This window comes from Trichosurus vulpecula, chromosome 7 (genome assembly GCF_011100635.1).
Source record: "Trichosurus vulpecula isolate mTriVul1 chromosome 7, mTriVul1.pri, whole genome shotgun sequence".
NCBI classification, from domain to species: domain Eukaryota; kingdom Metazoa; phylum Chordata; class Mammalia; order Diprotodontia; family Phalangeridae; genus Trichosurus; species Trichosurus vulpecula.
Genome location: NC_050579.1, coordinates 15,778,935 through 15,800,424, shown reverse-complemented (window position 1 = coordinate 15,800,424; position 21,490 = coordinate 15,778,935). Strand labels below are relative to the sequence as shown.

The window sequence follows — 21,490 nt, the reverse complement described above, 5'->3', positions numbered from 1 at the left end:
AGGGAGGCAGCCTTCGACCATCTCTTGGCACCAGGGTCTCCAGCCATCTCCCCTTTGGTTAGCTTGAGAATAGAGAACAGGTCATCTACCTTCCAGGAAACTCTGTTTCAAAGGTATGGGCCAGAGACTGCTTCTTGTAAGTGTTCAGCTATAGGCATCTTCTTTCACTATGGAAAAAAAAATTAGGATGACGACAGGAGAAAAAAGATCTCTTTAGACTGACGTGCCTAGTGGGACTAGGCCTTTGAATGAGCCCACATCTAGTCTGTTCTAAATGTTTAGACTGGCACACAACATAGGTCAGTACTTAGACATGTGGATAGGCCTTTCAAGTCTTGCCTGCAGACATTCAAGCATCTTTATGCAATATTTATTGGCCAGCCTCCTTCTGACTGAAAATAGCCATTCAGGGTGAGAACAGGGAATCAAGTAATGCTGGAACAAACAGACTGGGCATCAACATCACCACGCTTATGCATGGGTTTTCCCAGGAGAGGAGAGAAAGAAGGTTTGGTATCGTGGTCCATTAAGGATGGAGGGCATTAGAGGTGGGGTAAGAGGCAAAGTATGAGGCCAGTTGACCCCTGTTCCCCCTATCACCTTTGCATTGGAAATGGGGTTGTCAATGTGCTGATACTTGTTGGTTATTCTTGACTCTTAGAAGCCAAGGTGATACAAAGACAGGGTCTTAAGGTCCATGCCAGCCAGGCGTGCTGGTGAGCAGGGTTGAGGGCAGCCAAGAAAGGGAGATTCTGTTAGCTGGGCCATGGAGAAGAATTATGAATCAGCCTGAGCAGAAATAGTGGCTGTTTAGAAGTCAGAGGACATGGTTCAGCCTCTTTAGTCTCAGTTTCCTCATTTGAATGCAGCAGGCTTTTAGCAGATGAAGATTCCCCCACCCTCAGCCCTAGGCCTCGGTGGTTGGTAGCTGTGGGAACTAGTTGACAACCACAGCAAACTCCAACCCCTCTTCCTGTTGCTTGATTTTTTCCACCTTATTAATTCTCATCCTGAGTTCTAACACAATAAGAGGTGTGTCCTGATATTTTCTCATAAATTTATAGAAATGCGCACACTTTCTTATTAATATGTTAGCCCTGAGCCCCCACTACCAGTTTATTAAATAAATCAGAGAAACCTCTTTACCCTTAAGCTTTCATTTATCTCTTCTCACTCTCTTCCTCTCTCCCCCTTTTCTCCCCTCCCTGTCTCTCTCTGCTTCTCTCTGTTTCTATATATGCATATGTATGTAATACATTTGTGTGTATATGTGTATTATATATAATATAGTTTCATATATATAATACACACATATATAGTTCTCTAGTATCATTATTGTTCAATCATTTTTTTTAGTCATGTCCTACTTCTTGTGACCCCTTTTGGGGCTTTCTTGGCAAAGATACTAGAGGGGTTTGCCATTTTCTTCCCTATTTCCTTTTTACAAATTAAGAAACTGAGGCGAGCAGGGTGAAATGACCCAGCCAGTAAGTGTCTGAGGCTGGATTTGAACTCAGGAAGGTAGGTCTGTGCACTATGGCACCCCCAGCTGCCCTTTCACTAGTCTCATAGGCTTAAACATCGATGTTACAGGCTATATACAATTATCAACAGTGAAATAAACAATACAAAGTCATGTTTAAATATTCCAACAATGTGTAGCCCTAATTTACAGACATAAGAACCCCAAGAATTCCCAGCTATAGATGTTTGGGAAAGAAAATCTGGGAGGTTGTGTGTGTAAGTGACCAGGGCTGACTGGGGACAGTTCTGGAAAGAAGGAAGAGGAAGACAAGAGAGATTAGTATATCTGGAGATAGTATAACTGGAGAAAAGTTCTCCCCCTTGAAGAAGACAGACATGCAGGGCAGCATCCACAGCCCCAACTTTTTAATCTCTCCAGCACTTGCATCTAGAAACCTGGCCGCGGGAGCTATGTAGCTCAGGGATATGAATCTGAGTTGGGGAAAGGCTCCTTCAGATACATTCTCCCCTAATCAGTGACTAAGCCTTAATCACTGAATGGGCGCTGCTTCAGTCAAACTGAGAACTGGTAAAGACCTTAGCTTGAAAAGGCCAAGGTTTCCCACTGCATCCTGGGCCATGTCCGGTTGTCCTGATCCATATCTGGCCACTGGACCCAGACGGCTCCAAAGGAGACAGTGAGGCTAGTGACTTTGCACAGTCTTCCCTCCCTTAAATCCAAGTCACTCGCATGTCATGGCATCACCTCCCTGATGTCATGGTCTTCTTCGAGGATGAAAGACAAACAGCAACCCTAACCGATAGCTTCTGGAGAGGGAGGAAGGACAGAAAGCCATTGGTTGCTGTATTTTCACTGTGATAATTGTTTCTTTCCCACATCAAATGTTTCATTTGCTCCCTACTTTCCATTATGATTTGTTCTACTTGGTATTAATTAAGTATACTGGTCTCTGTTATCTGATTATTTGGGTAGCACTGGGGCTATGGGGAGGTAGAGTAGGGTAGGGATAAATTCAGTAGGTCTTCCATAGCTCAGCATAAAAGTCAGGCCCAGGCAGGGACCTGACACTCAACAATTCCACCCTGCCACCCGCTTCAGGCTACTAACCCTTTAAACCAGCCCAAAGTTCTAGGTGGGAGAAATAAATAAAGACCAGTGGGGGTAGTTTATAATCAAACCCAGAATTCTCCCCTAAACAACCTATTTACGTACTACATCTTAATGAGCCCAGAAGCCAACGACACAAAAAAGGGGTGGGGGAAGGAGACAGAGGAGAGGATTTGGGCTGCAGGGGCTTTCTTGTGTTCTTCTACCCTTAGCCCTTCACTTCTGGACATCATATGCAGAATACTAACTAATGACAAATGTATCAGAGTGAGAGAGATTCCAACTAGAGCCACCTCGAACTATCAAGTGCAACTGCTGACTTCCTCAATTCTGGAAGCACAGTCTCATCATTCAGCTCTCAGGGCGTCAGTCAAAGTCTCTAAAGGATTCTTTCAGAGAATCTTCTCTACAAGAGGTGAACTCAGTCACTTAAGAGAAACATGTTCTTTGTTATCTTTATGTGTTTAAACGTCTCTCTCGAGACTGGACGATGAACAGTTTGGAAATGAGGGCAGCGCAAAAACAAAAAATGCCAATCATTGTTTTAAAACTAGCCCGAAATAGTTCCTTCTCTCTTATATGGCACAGAACTCTGAGCACAAATTGAGTAATAAATGCACGGTGCTGAATTTGAGTACAAATACTCAAACAGATTCCAAGAATCTTCTTTAGGAAAGTCTTGACCCTACCTGATGCATTCACCAACCTGCCTCTGTGTAGAAGTTGACTGCCCCTCCGGGTGGATAAGCAGCTACTTTAGACTCCAAACTTCTCACAACAGAATGTCACCTATGGTGATGGCCCATATGTTTTGTTTTCTGAAGCATACGTAACCCTGCCCCGCCCCCCACCTCCTGCCCTCTGCCCCATGAGAGTTGCCATTAGAGTCGGCTCAGCATCAAGAGTTGTAAAAGAAAGCCCGAGTACACTTGGTTGTCAGTCTATGGGGTATTTATGGGAGAGCAGGGACAAAAATCCCACTTGATTAGAAAACCTAGAGGGCTGTAATCTACACCAATGGTGTGAAACTCAAGTCGAAGCAGGGACTGTTAAACTGTACGTAAGGATTCCTGCAGGACACATACTGACTTAGAAAACCACTTATTAACAATCTCCCTCTTGTACTGTGTTTTTATTTATTTTGTTCAGTATTTCCCAATTCTATTTTAATCAGTACTGATCTACACCACTAGAGGGAGCACCTACATGGATGAGATCACAGATTCATTGAAGAAACAAAATATAGGGGTTCCAAAAGTTTTAATGCAGTTTTTTAGTTTTTAAAAGGGAATTAAAACTAAAACTACACCAGGGCTTTTGGAACACCTTGTATACTGATCCCTTTTTAATCAGCAACCCAGACATTAGTACTACTGGCACACAAGATAATTCAGCTTTGAACTCTTTGAAATCCAGCTCTAGTGGCTAACTGCTCCTGAGAGCTACCACATTAATGCCAAATTTAATCACCATAGCTGATATAGTTCAGGATTCCTGGGCTCAAGTGAGCCACCAGCTGTAGCTTTCCAGGCAGCTAAGATTACAGAAATGCACCATCCCACCAGGCCACTTCACTTCCACTGGCTGTCTGCCATGTTTGGAATGCACTCCCTCCTCCTTTTCACTTCCAGGCTTCCCTCAAGACCCAGCTCAAGGACCACCTTCTGCTGGTATCCATGCCCCTCACCAGTCATGTATCCTCTCTGAGATTACCTAAAATTTATTATATCTTGTCCATACATTGTTGTTTCCACATGGTCTCCCCCATTATAATGTCAATAAAAGCCTCACAATGGCTCAGGCTCCTTAGGAGTCTTGCCAATATGGAAAAGCTTTAATAAACTTTGCTTTACTTTGGCTGAAAGAAGACTTGAGTTGAATTCATTTGGGCCGGACCTTGCATGTTGCTATTTTGGGGTCCCAGCACCCCTAAACCTCAACATCTCCATGCTTTGGTTGCATAACAAAGGACTTTGCATTTTGGCATAGAGACAACAGTGAGAAACCCGGAACCATCTAGATCAAGGGTGGGGAACCTTTGGCTTTGAGGCAACATGTGACCTTCTAGGTCCTCAGGTACAGCCTTTTGAATGAGTCCAAGTTTTACAGAATGAATCCTTTTATTAGGGGATTTGTTCTGGGAAGTTTGGATTCAGTCAAAGGGCCACACTTGAGGACCTAGAGAGCCACATGCAGCCTTGAGGCCAAAGGTTTCCCAGCCCTGTTCTAGAGCAAGGGAGTAACATGATTAGACCATGCTTTAGGGACATCCCTTTTACAGATCCTATGATTAGTTTTTTGTGTTCCTATAGCCTTCCCTTCTGATCACCCCCCACCCCCCACCCCAGCAAACCGTCCCTTGTTGCAAAGAATAAAAAAGAAAGAGTGGGAAAAGTGAGTAAAAGTAACCTATCCAACCGGCTCTGCTAGTGTGTGCAGGGAGGACCGTCTGTGATTTGTTTCTCTGAGTGGGGCGGCAGCGGGAGAGTGTGGGAGAGAGGCTGGAAAGAGAGGAGAGCTTGGAAGGGGAGAGGTGCTGAGATGGAGGGAGACTACAGCCCTACAGCCGGAGGGGGAAGGTTGAGGACCTTGTCTGGGCCCTGGGAGCCCACCTGAGGAGAGAAGCGGGGGGAGGGTCCTGGGCAGAAGGGCAGCGGAGGGAGGGGGGCAGTGGGGATCTTGGGGTTTGGAGCAGGGAGGCAAAGGACAGTGCCTGAAGAGAGGGCCAGGTTTCCCAGGGTTGAGTCTAGAGCTGGGGAGCCCGGGGAGGGAGAGACCAAAGGGCCGAACGTCAAGTGGGAGGGTGGGGGCGGGCCACTGGACCCCATTGGGCGAGAGCGGGTCCTCCCCTCGCTGGGTTTCCTTGAAGTCCGGGCTCGAGTGCCCGGCCAGTGACTGGAAGGCGCCATGGCGGACTACACGCTTTTGGACAGCTCTCTGGCTGTGATCCGCTTCCGAAACCCGCCTTTCAACACCTTTAGGTAGGTGAGAGGGAGGGGGCGTGACGCTGCAGCCGCGGCCGCGACTGTTCGCCCCCTGATCCCTGAGCCCCGAGCCCCGAGCCCGGAGTCCCGAGTCCGGAGCCTCGCAGTCACGAGCTGTGCGAGCAGGGAGGGCGCTCAGGGCTCAGCCCCTGCCTAACGTGGGGGGCCCTTGGCCGCGCTCTGGGTTCACACAGGGACGTCCTTAAAGGATCCGAGAGCCCACCTCCCCGGCCCTTCATATGGAAGGGATTTGGACAGCCTACCCAGGACTGGCCTGGGAGATCTCCGGGTTCCTGCCTTCCTAACTTTCGCGGTGTGTGATCCGTGCTTAGAGATCAGCTAGACATTAAGCAAACAAGCAACAAGCTAGCTTCACCATCCCAAGATCTTTCTCCCACAATTCCCCCAATTTTACAGGCAAGAAACCCAGCCCTCCCCCTGCAAACCTGTGTCCTTCTCACACATCCAGATTCCGTTCCCAGTCATTATCATTTGACGTATATTTAGAGCTGGGACGTATCTTAGAGGTGATATGACCTAATGCCCTCATTTTCCAGATAGGGAAACTGGGCAGCCTACTATGTGTCGGGCTCTGGCCGTACTAAGACCAAAACCTACTTGTCCCCTGACCAAGGAACTTTTCAAGGATCGTTGACTTAGAACTCAGAGACGGACCTTAGGAGACATGAGTTCAACTTCTTCGTTTGTCCGGAGAGGAAACTGGGACTTCTCCTGGTTAGGTATTGAGGAGAGGGAGGATTTGAACCCAAGGCTTGTTGACTCCAGGGCCAGCACTCTACTCACTATTCCGTTAGTATGATGAGCTGGCAGGTTCTTGGAGAACTGCCTCTAAGTTGGAGTCTGTAAACTTTTCAAAGTCCTATTCTGATGCCTGTATTTAGTGTAACTGATTCCCTCTTTAACTGTGTATATTTTATGCACTAAAAATCTTTCTTCTGAGAAGGGATCCATAGGCTTTGCTAGGCTCCCAAAGGGGATCATGGCATAAAAATTTTTAAAATTTTCCAGAAAGATCAGATCCCTTGCTCTAGTGACTTATATTTTTTATCAACGACCTCCCTTCTGCCACTCCCAGCACCACAGACCTGGAGGAGCTCAGCCCACCCAGAGCTACAGGGCATTATTAGACATTGCCCAGGCCAGGCCAGCCTCCAGTTGCATTGCCACAATGTGATTTCAGATGTTATGTCCAAAGCCATTTGCAATGGTTTTTTTTTTTTTTTAGGAATTATGTACTTTCAGCTGGAAGGAACAGAGATTCTTGAGATCAAATTGAAGGAGAAGGGATTTAGATGTCACCAGCCAACAAATATTCAATCAATGAGCACTGATTTACTTTTCCAGGTGCCAGGCCTGTGTTAAGCTCTAGGGTTAGAAAGGCACAAACAGTCCCTGCCCTCAGGGAACTCCCAGTCTAATGGGGAAGACCACATACAGAAGAACTAGGTACTTTACGAGGAAGGCATGTCTAAAGTTGTCTTGTGTCCGACTTTTCTTGGTCTCATTTGGAGTTTCCTTGACCAAGATACTGGAGTAGTTCACCATTTGCTTCTCCAGCTCATTTTACAGATGAGGAAACTGAAGCAAACAGGGCTAAGTGACTTGCTTAGGGTCACACAACTAGCAAGTGTCTAAGACCAGATCTGAACTTGGGAAGATGAATCTTCCTGACTGCAAACACAGCACTGTATCCACTGCACCGCCCAGCCACCCAGATGTAGAGTAGATGGAAAGTAATCCAAGAGAACTGGGCACTGGGGACACCAGGAAAAGCCTCCTGCAGAAGGTGGGAATTGAGCTGAGTCTTGAAGGACGTTAAGAGGGGCAGAGATGAGGAGGGAGGGCAGGCTAAGCATGGGGCACAGCCAGTGCAAAGGCCTGTGGCAGCAGTCCAGCTCCAACAAGAAGGGCCGGAGAGATCTCTAATCTAACATTAGCTAGAAGGGTCTGAGAGATCCTTTCCCCAGGCAGAGCTGCAGGTTAAAGGTCGTCTTGCCTCTCAACACTCACTGCCTTGGTGATCTGCACCAAAGCATTCTCCTCTCTCTAGGAGTTCCACCTATAAAGCCACTGATCGCTGCCCCTCTAGTGGCTCCAAGAGATGTCCAGGGCTTCTGAGTTCCCTTCCTGCACTAGCTTCACTGGCCCAAGACCGTTCTCCTACAATTCCCTCAATTTTACAGGCCAGGAAACCCAGTCCTCCAACTACAAACCTGTGTCCTTCCCACCGCATCCAGTTTCCTTTCCCCGTCATTATCATTTGATGTATGTTTAAAGCTGGGACGTATCTTAGAGGTGATCTAATCTATTGCCCTCATCTTGCAGATAGGGAAACTGAGGCCCAAAGAGGTAGAGTGAATGATTTTGAAACACTATCTTCAGTCTTTTTCCAAGGGAAGCCCCAACCTGGAAGCCAGTCTTATCTTACTTTGTGTGTGAAAGAAAGCTTCTGCTTGGTCTTTAGGGAAAATACTAAAGGAAGGACCCTCTTCAAGCCTCCTTTAATGCTGAAGCTGGAGTGGACACTGGTCAGGGAAATGAGAATTATTCTTTTCCTAAAGCAGCTTAACCCAAGGACTTTGAGGCTTTACTGAACTAGAGTTCTAATCCCTGGAACCAACTAAAAGCTGATTAGATGTGGCCTTCTCTGATGAGCTAGCTCACTGAAGTTTTGTCTATTTTTATTTAATAAGTGGTGAATGTCTTTGTGAAAGCCGTTTGGCCTAGGCTTCTGCAAGACCTTGGAAGGAAGAAAAAAGTGCTTTGAGTTGAGCAGAAAGGGAGCTGGCCTATTTAATCATCCAGGCTAAGATTGATAAAGTAATGGAGGTCCAGTCTTTTAATGGGGCTGAAAAAAAAGAGGGGACAGGGCTTTGAAGAAGCAGCTCGTTCAGAATTACAATTGTTCCCATGCAAGGTCCATGAGAATGATTGCATTTCTATTGTGTTTTTCTTGCTTTGTCTCATTTGAGCCTCTGGACTATGGGATTGGAGCTGGGAGGGACTTTAGAGGTCACCTTCCTTATTTTGCAGATAAATACTACCCCAAAATAGTGGGGGTAGGGTAAAGGGGGACAAAAGGAGAGAACTCGTTCTTAAAATTTTTATTATTTATTTTTAACATTCTTTAAAAAAAATTGAGTTCCAAATTCTCTCCCTCCCACCACTCCCTCACCCATTAAGAAGGCAAGAAATATGATATCAATTATGCATCTGAAATTATGCAAACCTTATTTCCATATTAGCCATGTTACAAAAAAAGTAAAAAAAAAATAAAGTGAAAAAATATGTTTTCATCTGCATTCTGACTCCATCAATTCTTTCTCTGGAAGTGGGTAGCATTTTTCATTGCAAGTCTTTTGGAAGTATCTTGGATTATTGTATTGCTGAGAATAGCTAAGTCATTCACAGTTTGTCATCATATGATGTTGCTGTTACTGTGTACAACATTCTCCTGGTTCTGCTCACTTCATTTTACATCAGTTCATGGAAGTCTTCCCAGGTTTTTCTGAGAGCATCCTGCTCATCATTTCTTCTAGCACAATAGTATTCCATCACAATCTTATATCACAACTTGTTTAGCCATTCTCCAATTGATGGTTATCCCCTTGATTTCAATTCTTTGCCACCACAAAAAGAGGTGCTATAAATATCTTTGTATAAATAAGTTCTCCCCCACCCCATCCTTTTTTTTTAATCTCTTTGGGATACAGACCTAGTAGTGGTATTGCTGGATCAAAGGATATGCACAGTTTTATAGCCTTTTGGGCGTACTTCCAAATTGCTGTCCAGATCAGTTCCCCACCTCCTTTCCAACGTTTATCATTTTCCTTTTCTGTCATATTAGCCAATGATAGGTGTGAGACGGTACCTCAAAGTTGTTTTAATGTGCATTTTCTAATCATTTTAGAGCATTTTTTCATATGCTTATTAGTTCAATGGGTTTTTTTTTACTTTCAATTTTATTAATTTCTCCTTTGATTTTTAGCATTTCTGGTTTGGTGAGAAATTATTGTCTTAGCAGCACGGTTTGGAAATGTTGTTTGCCAGTCTCTTAGTCACTCTTCCTTCTTTAATGGAATTGACTTCTTGAGAGCTGGTGGGTTCTTCTCCTTAGAGGTCTTCAGGCAGAGGCTGGAACAGAACATTCCATAGAATATGTTGTAGTGGGGATTCCTTTCAGATATGAGTGGGCCAGATGAGAATATAATAGAACATTTATGTAGCATTTACTATGTGCCAGAAACTAAATTCTACGGTTACCGTATTTGATCCTCACAAGAACCCTGAGAGCTAGGTATTCTTATTATCCCCATTTTACAGATCAGGAAACTGAGACAAACAGAGGTTAACTGACTTTCCCAGGGTCACACAGCTAGTGTCTGAGGCCAGAGTTGAAGCTGTCTTCCTGACTCCAGGTCCAGCCCTCAATCCACCATACCACCTCCTTGTCCCAGTGACCTCAGAGGTCCCTTCCAGCCCACGGTCCTGTGCCTCTGAGTTCACCCCTGTCAGATTGGCAAAGATGACCAAAAGGGAAAATGACAAGGATCTGGACAGGGTGATATAGTCAGAGATTCTGTTTGTTAGCACAAGAGAGAAGGCAGTGTGTCTCCAAAGAAGGGCCTGGGAGGAAGAAGGTCCCACCGTTACTGCCCCATTGCTTTTGTTTGGGCAAGGGCTACAGTCATCCAGTATTTCCAGAAGTAGGAAGCAGTGAGCAGGGTTGGCATCTGATTCTTAAATTATCCCCCTAACTCCCCCCACCCCCCATTCTGAATCAAAAGGAGGAGAGAAGGAAGGAAGGAAGGAAGCGGGGGAAGTTTAGCAGTGTAGTGGGACAATGTCAGTCTGGGTCTGAAGGTCTCTCCCCTCCCCTCTCCTTCACATGTTCCCTGTGTCTCTGCTCTGCTATTGTCCTACAGACAGAGCAAATTCATCATTGGCAAGGCCCTACTGTGTGCAGAACACTAACAGGCTGTACCTGAGGATCAGGTTCAGCTCAACTGCCTGCCTAAGCCAGCTGTTCTGAGGTCATTCCCTCCCCTTCAGGCCATTCTTAAGGCAGAAATCAGGAGCCCTGAGAAAAAGTGGCCTTCATGGAGGCTGCCCTCCAAGGCTGGGGCAACAGACAGGTACAAGACCTGCTGCCTCCATCTTTACAGTTCCACTCAAACACCACCGCCTCTAGGAAGCCTTCCTTGATTCAGTCCTGGAGGTTAATGAGCTTCCCGCAGGAGTTTAACAGTACTTTATAAGGTATTTATTATTTCATCTTGTTCACTGTAGTTAACTTCATTCCACATCAAGGGACCAGTACCAACCAAGTGGTTATTGATCACATTTGAAATATGGAATGCTTCACGAATTTGCGCGTCATCCTTGCGCAGGGGCCATGCTAATCTTCTCGGTATCTTTCCAATTTTGGCATACATGCTGCCGAAGCGAGCACTATCAGGCACATTTTTGTCATCGTTCAGTCATTCCGGCCTGGCTGACTCTTTGGGCCCCCTTTGGAGTTTTCTTGGCCAAGATGCCGGAGTGGCTCGCCATTTCCTTCTCCAGATCTTTTTACAGATGAGGAAACAGGAACATGACTAATGTGAAAATGTGTTTAATGTGAATGTATATGTAGAGCCTATGTTGAATTGCATGCCCTCTTGGGGAGAGGGGTAGGGAGGAGGGAAGGGAGGGCGAGAAAATTCGGAACTCAAAAGCTTGTGGAACTGAAGGTTGTAAACTAAAAATAAATCAATACATATATTTTTTTCAGCCAAGCAAAAAGACAGAGTTTATTAAGGGTTTGCCATAATGGGTTGTCTTAAGAAATCCCACCCTTTGTGACCCTTGTTTTCACAAGCGGGCCAGATTCAATCTGAGCTAGATGGAATCTGAGCCCAAATAAATACATATTGAGGCAAATAGGGCTAAGTGACTTGTCCAGGGTCACATGGGTAGTAAGTGTCTGAGGCCAAATGTGAACTCAGCTCTTCCCGACTCCAGGCTGGGTGCTCTGTGTACTTCTTGCTGCTGGGGCAGATAATGGCAGGCATGTCTCTAGTGCTTTAGGATTTACAAAGCACTTTATAGATAGCATCTCATTTCATCCTCACAACACCTTGAGGGCAGAGGCTGTCATTAACCCACTTTACAGATGAGTGGAGATGGGGACAGGACCCCCCAGGGTTAAGGTCCAATAGGCAGTTGGTTGGTCGTGTATCTGGACTGTACCCACTTTTGCATATCATGTCTCCCCCCCTTAGAGTGGGAGCTCTGTGAAAGCAGCTCACAGTTCTTAATGTTCTTTGTGTCCCTAGTGCTTAGCCCATATTAAGCATTTAATAAATGCTTATTGATCACTGGCTTCATTGACTGGAGCTCTGGAGAGAGACTAGGGCAAGAGAAATAGCTAATGAGTCGTTAGTGGGGCAGCGGATAGAGCACTGGCCCTGGAGTCAGGAGGGCCTGAATTCAAATGCAGCCTCTGATGTGCTTACTAGCTGTGTGATCCTGGATAAGTCACTCAACCCTGAGTGCCTCAAAAAACAAAAACAAAACAAAAAAAACCAAAGTCATGAGAGCAGAGAAATGGCCTGGTCAGATCTCGGCTTTGGAAAAGTCACTTTGACAGTTGTGTAGTTTGGTGGGAGTAGTGAAGCAGAAGAGACTAAGTAGGAGGCTATTGTGATCATTCAGGGAAGAGGTGATCTAGGTCTGTTCTAGGGTAGTAGCTATGGGAGAAGAGATAAAGGGACAGGTTCCAGAGCAGTTGTGGATGAGAATGGACTAGACTGGTGATTAGATGTGAAGGTCAAGGGGGAGCAGGCCTCATGCAGGTGCAATGCCCACCTCAACACGTCACCACCAGACGGGGCACGGGGAAGGGAAAAGAGGTGACAACTGTTGGAAACAGGGCAATGAGAGCAAGCGTGTGTTTTCCCGTCGTTGGAGTGGGGAGCCCATCACGGCAGGACTGAGGGCCCTGAACTTCGTCCTTCTGTTTCTTCCAGTAAGCCTGTGGTCGATAGCCTGCTGGACAGCGTGAGGAGAGCCCAGGCCGACCCAGCCGTGAAAGCCATCGTCATCTATGGAGCAGATGGAAAGTTCTCTGCAGGTAAACGTGGCTTTCTGGCCCCCTCCCCGCTCATTCTCCCAGGTGCTCCATTGTCCTCTGCTGCCCTGCGAGCCTCAGTGGGAGATGCCTTTGGGCAGGGCAGTGGGTATAATAGTAACTCAATTTCTGTCTTGCTTTAGAGGGTCATTGTGGTGTTGTGCATAGAAACAGGCCTCAGAGCCAGGCAAACCTGCCTTTCAATTATGCTGCTGACAATTATATTTGCAGGATTATAGTGCAGCGCTAGAGGGCTCTTAGCAGTCACTGAACCCAACCCCTTATTTGACAGATGAAGAAACGGAGTCTAAGAGGAGCCAAGTTCAAAAAGGGAGGGAGCATGGAAGGAAGGAAAAGAGGGAAGGAAGAGAGAGTAGGAGGGAGGAAAAGAAAAAGAGAGGAGGAAAGGAAACTAGCCGAGGCTCACAGAAGCAAAGAGTGAAAGAAAATGGGAAAGTGACAAGAAAGAGAAAGAAAGAAGGAAGGAAAGAAGGAAAGAAAGAAGGAAAGAAAGGACAGAAAAAAAGAAAGAAAGAAGGAAAGAAAGAAAGAAGCTCTAACGGTCCATCTGATGGAATCCTAATAAAGTTGCCCCCAGCCCCAATATTTTAACTTCCTTATGGGCCCCACTGAATAGCAGGCATGTCCTGATTTAACCTCACAATCTGGCTTTAACCACACCATAGGCCCCCAGACTTAATCATAGGCCCCATTGAACAGCAGGCCCCCTGGCCTCCCCCCGCCTCCATATCTCATATATGCCCCACTGCTCACTAGAACAACAGGTGTGTCCATGTGCTCATATTTCTCCCAGAAACAGCAGGCGGGTCCGTGTGATGGGATCCCAGCCACTCCCTCTAGCTAGCCACTGCCCCCAGACCCAGTCCTCATGTTTCCCACAGAAACGGCAGGTGTGTCCATGCACTCAATCACAACCACAACCACATCCATCTAGTCTCAGACAGGACCACAATGCTCAGCCAATCAGAAAGCAGCACTACCAGGATACCTGAGCAGGATGTGGACCCCAAAACAATAGAAGAGACTTTCCCTAAGTAAACACCTGCACAGTAATAGCAAAAGCTGTCCTTTAGGTGAACTTATAACATAGAGGGGTTTCTTACAATATCATCACACATACATGCCACCCCTCCAGTGGATTTTTCTGTGTGCATTGTGGGTAATTGCATGCACAGTTCCACTATGGCTGAGACCCCTCCCCTATTACCTAATCCCTTAACAAACCCCTCCTGCCATTTTAATATTCGTAATTTGTTATATAATCGTATCTTTATCTGGTAAAAATTCATCTTGCTTTCACTAAAGTTGCTGGTTCCTCTTGGAACCTAGCCTGCTTCTGAGGGGCATCAGTCCTCAATAAATGCTTCTACTTGGATCAGAGGTGGTCTGACCCTGAATTCTTTGGGATGGTGCCCCACAACAAACCAGATGAAACCACCACATGTCCCCTAGACAATGCTGCTGCTTGTTCTCCAGAGCAGCTCCAAAGGAAACCTCCCCTTCTCCAGAAAGACAAGTTTTAGGTGGTCCCTTCCTGGGCCAGGCTCTGCTGAGGCCCCTGGCTGGCCACTCTAGAGCTCTGCTCCAATGATGTCATGCCCACCACAGAGCAGACTCCTCTGCATCTTAAATACTGGGGAGCCTGGGCATGTGGGCCTCACTGGTGCCCCCTGGCATCGGAGGAGCAGAGTGCACATTCACTCCACCATGAGACCTCCAAGGTGGTCCATAGGAAAGAGAGAACGAGGCCTGTCACTGTCCCTCACCCAATAAATTATGTGGGAGGGAATTTCCCTGAAAGGGTGACAGGAAGAGATCTTGGGTAAAGAAATTTAGAAGATTGTTGGAAGTCAGAGTTGAAAGGGAGGTCAGACGTCATCTAGACAAACCATCTTGTCTATCCCTGTCCAAGAGGAGTGACCCCCCAGCCCCTGACTGAAGACCAGTCCTGGTCCTCTGGTGGCTTGCCTTGTAACAGAGCAGACAACACACAGGAAGTTGAATGAGATGGGAAGGTCCCGTGGTCCTCGGGTCTTGGCAGCAAAGCTGAGGGCACTCATCATCCCCAGTGTCATTGTCATTGGTAACTTCACATCAGTTGTCCAGGTTTTGGTAGCAAGAATCTTCTTTGTAGTCATTGTGGTTTTAGCACGTGCGGAAGCAGCTGCCAGATCCCGTCTTGGGAGGGGCGAGGCAGACTAAATGGCTGTTTGGGATGTTGGCTGGGAGAGCTGGGCTGGAAGCGAGGCCAGTGGCCTGGAGGTCACCACTATTCCCAAGGCTCTCAGGATTCAGCCTCTAAGGTCCCTTCCAGCTCTAAACCTATGGTCCCAGGCACCTCTTTGTTTCACACACAGGGAAACTGAAGCCAAAAAAAGAGAAGTAAAGAAAGTGGGTACCTTTTCTCCAGCTTTTATGCCAAGCTGGCAAATCTTAGTAAGAACAAAAACATCTCATTGGCACGGCACGTTACTCTGGGTAAACTCTGGTACCATTTCTTCCTACTCATGCCCTAACTAGTCACACACTCACTTTCCATTTAGGGAAGAAAAACATTTACCAACACAATCAATGCCCTGTCCTTGCTCTCGGTTGCCCCGGCTTTTTGTTCACATCACCCTCCAAGGCTGTGGTCCTATTGGTACTGATCACAGGACCCTGATGTTACCTAGCAAGGACTTGCTTCCCGGGCCTCCTGTCCCTGTTTCCCTGGAACAGGCCGATTTACCCAGATGACTCCCCTTTCCCAGGGCATTTGCCACTTACCAGATGTTCATCTGCTAATCCCTTCTCTGGTTTGGTTTGGCTTTGGAACTCTCCTATGGGGCAGAACAGTCTTCAGAGGAAAGAGGGTGCAACCTTCTCAAACACAGCAGCTCCGGCAAGCACTGACTCATCTTTCATGTCCCATCTTGGCATCCACCTGGGGCAGCCTCAAACCATCTGATGCTCGCTGCCTGGGCAATTGGATAAACCCCTTCTTCCCACCGGCCCTTGGCAGACCCCTCCAGTGTCTTTGCCAAGAAAACCCCAACTGGGGTCCCAAAGAGTTGGAAATGACCGAACAATGGCAAAAAAATTTCTGGTCCAAGGTGGAAGATTTTCTATTCATGCCCATTAGAGAAATAAGGCTGGTCATTCCAACCTGGCAAAAAAAAAAATTTTGGAGCCGCCCTCTGTTATCTGACATGCTTAGTGCTGTGCCTGGCACATAGTTAGTGCTTAATAAATGCATACTGACTGACTCACTGGCCATTCTTCATGGCTCTGTGTCAGCTGCAGAGTTGACAAGTTGGCCTTTGTCCAAGTCATTGATAAAGACATTGACCAGAACAGGACAGAGTGCCCCTCAGATATTCTTGGGGCCTCCTCGGTCCACCAGTTCAGAACCCACCAAACTTCCTAATGTGTAGTTCTGTTTGTGGTACTCCTACTGCAGAACCTTCAATGGCTCCCCATTGCCCACAAGATAAATTTTAGACATCTTAGTCTGTTTTTCAAATTCCTCCATGATCTAGTCCCACTCTAATTTTCTAGTTGGGGATGAGTGATGGGGCAAACTACTCCCCCAGGCCACAATCTGACCATGGAGAGAGGATGCACCTGTGACTTCTCTTGCCTGGGGAGGAAGTAGGTTGGCTCCCATGCCTGGAATGCACTCACTCCTCATCTCTACCTCTTACTTGATTGACTCTTATGTCTCCATTTTATTGATAAGGAAGCTGAGGCTCAGAGAGATAAAATTAGGCCAGGGTCAGAGAGCTCATAAGGCCCCGAGGTAGTTTGACCCCACATCTTTCTGAGTGTAAGTCCAGTGCTCTGTCCATCACACCAGACTGCCTCCCAAAAGCTGTCCAGGGGGTTTATCCTGAATAAGGTTCCCTCTAACACTTTTACCCGCTTTGTTTCCTTAGGTGCTGATATTCGGGGCTTTAGCTCCCCGCAAAGGCCAGGTACTTCATTAGGCGAACTAGTTGATAGTTTACAGAACATGGAGAAGCCTTCGGTGGCTGCCATCCAGGACCTGGCTCTGGGAGGAGGTTTGGAATTGGCGCTGGGTTGTCACTACAGGATTGCCGACGCCAAGGTAACGCCCTGCTGGCTGTACCTCTGGGTTCTCTCTCTGACCCCAAATTTCAGACCTTGCTCCAAACGATTGTTGAAAAGGATAAGAAGGCAGAACCAACCTCACCTGGGAGGAGACAATGACTGGGGGCTGGGCTGAGTTGTTCTGTTGAGCCATGCCCAACTCTTCAAAACCTTAGGGACCAGACTGTCCATGGGATTTTCTCAGCGAAGAGACTGGAGGGGTTTGCCACTTCCTTCTCCATTGGTTAAGTGACTTGTGCAGGGTCACACAGCTAGGAAGTGTCTGAGTCTGGATTTGAACTCAGATCTTTTGTCCTTCAGGTTCAGTCCCCTATCCACTGACCTAAGTGCCCCTGGGCTGAGTACTTAGCAGCCACTTGGAGAAATTCTTACAAGAGGGATTCTTTCAGGGGTCTCCCATCCTGGTCTGCCCAGGGACAGGACCTGAGGATCTCCCAGCAAAGGAGAAGCAAAGCTGCTTATGGCCGGGGTGGGGCAGGGAGGAGAGGCAGGGAGAGATATGCTTTTCTGCATTGTGTTCAGTCACTCAATCAGCAGGTATTTACTAAGCACTTACACTGTGCTAGACATTGAGGATACTACGAGAATCAATAAATTGGTAAGCATTTATTAAGCTCCTACTGTATGCTAGTCACTAAGGATACAAAGAGAAAATCAGCAAGCATTTATGGAGCTCTTACTGTGTGCAAGGCACTGCTGTAGGCAGTAGAGGTACAAGAGAATCCATTGCCAAGCATTTATTAAGCTCCTACTATGTGCCAGGCATTGCTGGAGGCACTGGAGATACAAGGAGAGTCAATCCATTGGCAAGCATTTATGAAGATCCTACTATGTGTCAGGCATTGTATGTTGGGAATTCAAAAATCAGAACAGAAAAGACCCTACTCACAAGGAACTTACATTATGTTAAGGAAAATAAGATGTTACTTTCTATTGACTCTGTATAGGGTTTATATTTCATTATCTGTGTGAATGCCATTTCTCCCAGTAGAATGTAAACTCCTCCAGGGCCCTTGGTCACTGCACCTTCAGTGCCCAGCGCGGTGCCTGACACAAAGTAGCCACTTACCAAATGCTTGTTGATTGATAGATTGTCTTGAGATTCCCAATGCTGGGCACAAATGTCCAGAGTGGATGCTGGTTGAACGAATGATTGAATGTCGAGGCCGAGCAGGGGCAGCCTGGGGACGAGTGGTGGCCTGCCAACCTTGACCTGCCTTTGGGGATGGAGCCCAAAGGGTATCTGTTTCCTGGGGTTGTGGTGGGCTTCTCTAGACCTCATCCCATTTGGTTAGAAAGAGCCAGCCCCAGGGCAGCTAGGTGGTGCAGTGAGTAGAGCACCGGCCCTGGGGTCAGGAGGACCTGAGTTCAAATCCAGTCTCAGACACTTGACACACTTACTAGCTGTGTGACCTTGGGCAAGTCACTTAACCTCAATTGCTCTGCCTTCCCCCCTCCAAAAAAAAGAAAGAAAGAAAAGAGCCAGTCCTGTTAGGCCCTTTGAAGCCTGGGGGCAAAACAGGAACTGAGATCCAACAAGTTTCAACTTTAGAGGGTCTTGAAACCATGACCCAGAGTTGAACGAAACCCCAGAGATCATCTAGTCTAACCCTCCTGGCTTTTTTACAAATGAAGAAACTGAGGCCTAGAGGGAGGAAATGAACTTCCCCAGGACACACAGGCAGTATATGTCTAGTGTTGGGATACTCTCTTAAGGGATAGCTCTTAGGATCTCTCAGGCCCTTCTTGTTGGAGCTGGACTGCTGCTTCAGGCCTTTGCACCAGCTGTGCCCCATGCTTAGCATGCCCTCCCTCCTCATCTCTGTGCCTCTTAGCTTCCTTCAAGACTCAGCTCAAGTCCCATCTTCTGCAGGAGGCATTTCCTGGTGCCCCCAGTGCCCACTGCCTTCTGTCTCACATCACCTCCGTGTACTCTAGCCTTCCTTGTACGTCCCTAGTTATTCTGTACATTGTCTCCCTCATTAAACTGGCAGCTCCCTGAGGGCAGGGACTGTTTTTTGTAACCTTAGCTTAGCACAGTCTTGGCAGGTATTACACATTTAATCAATGTTTGTTGATTAAATATCAGTTGGCCTATAATATCTAAATCCCTTTTCTAAGAATCTCTGTCCCCTCCAGCTGAAAGCACATGAAGCCCATTGCTAAGGGAGTGCTACTGGAGGCTGGCCTGTACGGATGCCTGGGAGCCCTAGTCTGCCCACACCCCTTCTTGGCTTGATTTGGCCAAGGTCCAGGAGTAGCACGAGCCAGAGTCACATCCGGCCCCGCTGGCTCTGACTCCAGTCCACTTTTTGCCATGTCATGTCACTCCTGTCAAGGCTCTGCTGCTCTCTGGTTTTTAGGGGTTCCCAGAACCCAAGAAAATATGCTCCTTAAAAAAAAGCCTCGCATGGTGGGAACAGCACTGACTTTGAGGACAAAAGACCTTCATTCAAGCCTTGCCTCTGATCCTACTCCTTAAAGAGACTTTGGGCGGTTCATTTCCTGGGCTTCCCTTTCCTTATTTGTAAAATAAGAGGTTAGGACTGGGTGGCCTCAGAGGTGCCCTTAGCTCAAGGTCAGTGACTCCATGCTAATCAATCACCAAGAATTTATTATCTGCCTACTGTATGCAAGCCACTGCTCCAGATACTGAGAAAAGACTCCGTAGATCAATTAAGCACCTTTTACATTCCGGGCATCGTGCTGGGCACTGGGAATACAAAGACAAACAGGAAAGAGCTCCTGCCCTCTTACAGGATCTTAGTGTCTCAGAGGAGACATCGTGTAACTATCCAACCATGGGCCAAATAAATAACAGGGTAGCTTGTGGCCACCAACAGCCATGAGGCTCAGTGTAGGCCTCTCCATTAATAACAAGGTATTTCTGGAAGCAGCTAACAGCAATTGTGATACGGTGTCACGCCGAGGGTGATAGGGTGATGCCCCTTTCACTATGACTCTGGAACAGCATTTTCTAAACCAAGAAAAAGGGCAGCTAGGTGGCGCCATAGTGCACAGAGCGCCTGGCCTAGAGTCAGGAAGACCTGAGTTTAAGTCCAGCCTCGGACTCCTACTAGCTGTGTGACCCTGAGCAAGTCACTTAACCCTGTTTGCCTCAGTTTCCTCATCTGTAAATTGGAACTGGTAACAACAGCTACCTCCCAGGGTTGTTGTGAAGACCCAATGAGATAATCATTGTGAAATACTTGGCGCGTAGTAGGCGCTTTATCAACGTTAGCTGTTATGATTCTGTCACATACTCACACATTGTTCATAGGATCAGTGATGTCAGTCCGGTTTTCTCATTTCAGAACATAATTGCCCATGGGCGCCATGTAAGTGGCAGACTCCCAATTCCACTGTCCAGTTCTCAGCACCATGGTTTCCATAGGACTTTGAAAAGCCAGAGTGTGTCCAGAGGGGAGTGCCCAGGCTGGTGGGCAGCCTGGAAGCCAGACCCCAGGATGACCGGTTGAAGGAGCAGAGCCTGTTTAGCATGAATAAGAGAAAACCTAAAGGGCTGCGATGACTGTTTTCAGTTACGAAAGGCTGCCAGTCATGCAGCAGAGGGGTCAGGCTCATTGGGCCTGGCCCCAGAGGACAGAACTGGGAGCTGTGGCATGGAAATCGTACGGTGACCAATTTAGGTTTGACGTCAGGAAAGGGAGCTGTCCTTAATGGAGTCTCTTTGGGCAGAGGCTGAGGCACCCCCCTGTTGAGGATGTAATAGTGGGCATCCCTTTTCGTCTCTAGCTGGGTCAGAATGGTTTCCAACAGGGAGATCCCGAGTGGGAATTTTTGTGAATGCCTGCTTGTGCTGACTCTCTCAGAGCAACTCACTGAATCCGGGTATACTTCTACATTCAATAGACTCGAGTTGGTTTCCCAGAGGTCACCCTTGGACTTCTCCCGGGTGCCAGAGGGACCCAGCTTCTCCCCAGGCTCATTGGGATACCTGCTTCCCTTGATCTCATCACCTCAGGTAAATCCAATTGTCTCTCATTATATACACAGGAGCAGCCCCCTGGGTGAATCTGAGGAGGGTGGGCCATCCACCTAAGGCATGCATTTTAGGCCTGCTCCTGTCCCTATCTCACCAAATGACCTTGGGCTGGCCCCTCTGGCCCTCAGTTTCTTGGTGCATAAGGTGAAGATAATGACACCTGTCCAGCCTACCTCTTGGGAGTGCCATGACCAAATAAAGTCTCAACTTTATCTGGCTTCATGGGAAAGGCTGCCTAGAGGGAGTGGCATCTGAGCTGGTCCATCAAGGATAGGAAAGGAGATGTGGTTGAGAGGGTAAAAGAGTGTTGTGTGGGGAGACCTGCTTGGCCTCACAAGGCAGGCTAACTTGGAGCAGCGGATGGAAGTCTCAGAGTGACAGATTTGGGTTGGATGTCAAGAAAAATTCCTCATGATTAAAGCTGCCCCAAAGTGGAAAGCAAGGGGTTTCCCCATCACTTGGAAATCTTCAAGCAAAGGCTGGGTGGCCACTTGTTCATGTCATGGTGGAGATTATTTGGTTGCTGGGGCTGGAAGGTACCTGAGAGGTTGCGTAGTCCAATCACCCCATTTTACAAGTGTAGAACCCGAGGCACTGAGTAGCAAAATGATTTGTCCAAAGTCACACAGCTAATAACTATCTGA

At 47.2% G+C, this 21,490-nt stretch overlaps 1 protein-coding gene and 1 non-coding gene across 2 annotated transcripts in view; one reads left to right on the top strand and one right to left on the bottom strand.

Annotated features, from left to right (window-relative positions):
- The first annotated feature begins 5,467 nt into the window (after nt 1-5,467).
- The window catches only part of LOC118856582 (peroxisomal bifunctional enzyme-like), a 29,012-nt gene continuing 12,989 nt past the window's right edge, over nt 5,468-21,490 (top strand). The window contains exons 1-4 of the mRNA XM_036766960.1: nt 5,468-5,574; nt 12,609-12,712; nt 16,645-16,817; nt 20,714-20,825. Of these exons, the coding sequence (XP_036622855.1) occupies nt 5,501-5,574; nt 12,609-12,712; nt 16,645-16,817; nt 20,714-20,825 (463 nt within the window). The 5' untranslated portion in view covers nt 5,468-5,500. The remainder of the gene's footprint in view (nt 5,575-12,608; nt 12,713-16,644; nt 16,818-20,713; nt 20,826-21,490) is intronic.
- On the bottom strand, nt 10,944-11,050 carry LOC118858895. Its single transcript, XR_005011013.1, has one exon. It is a non-coding gene; the product is annotated as a U6 spliceosomal RNA (small nuclear RNA).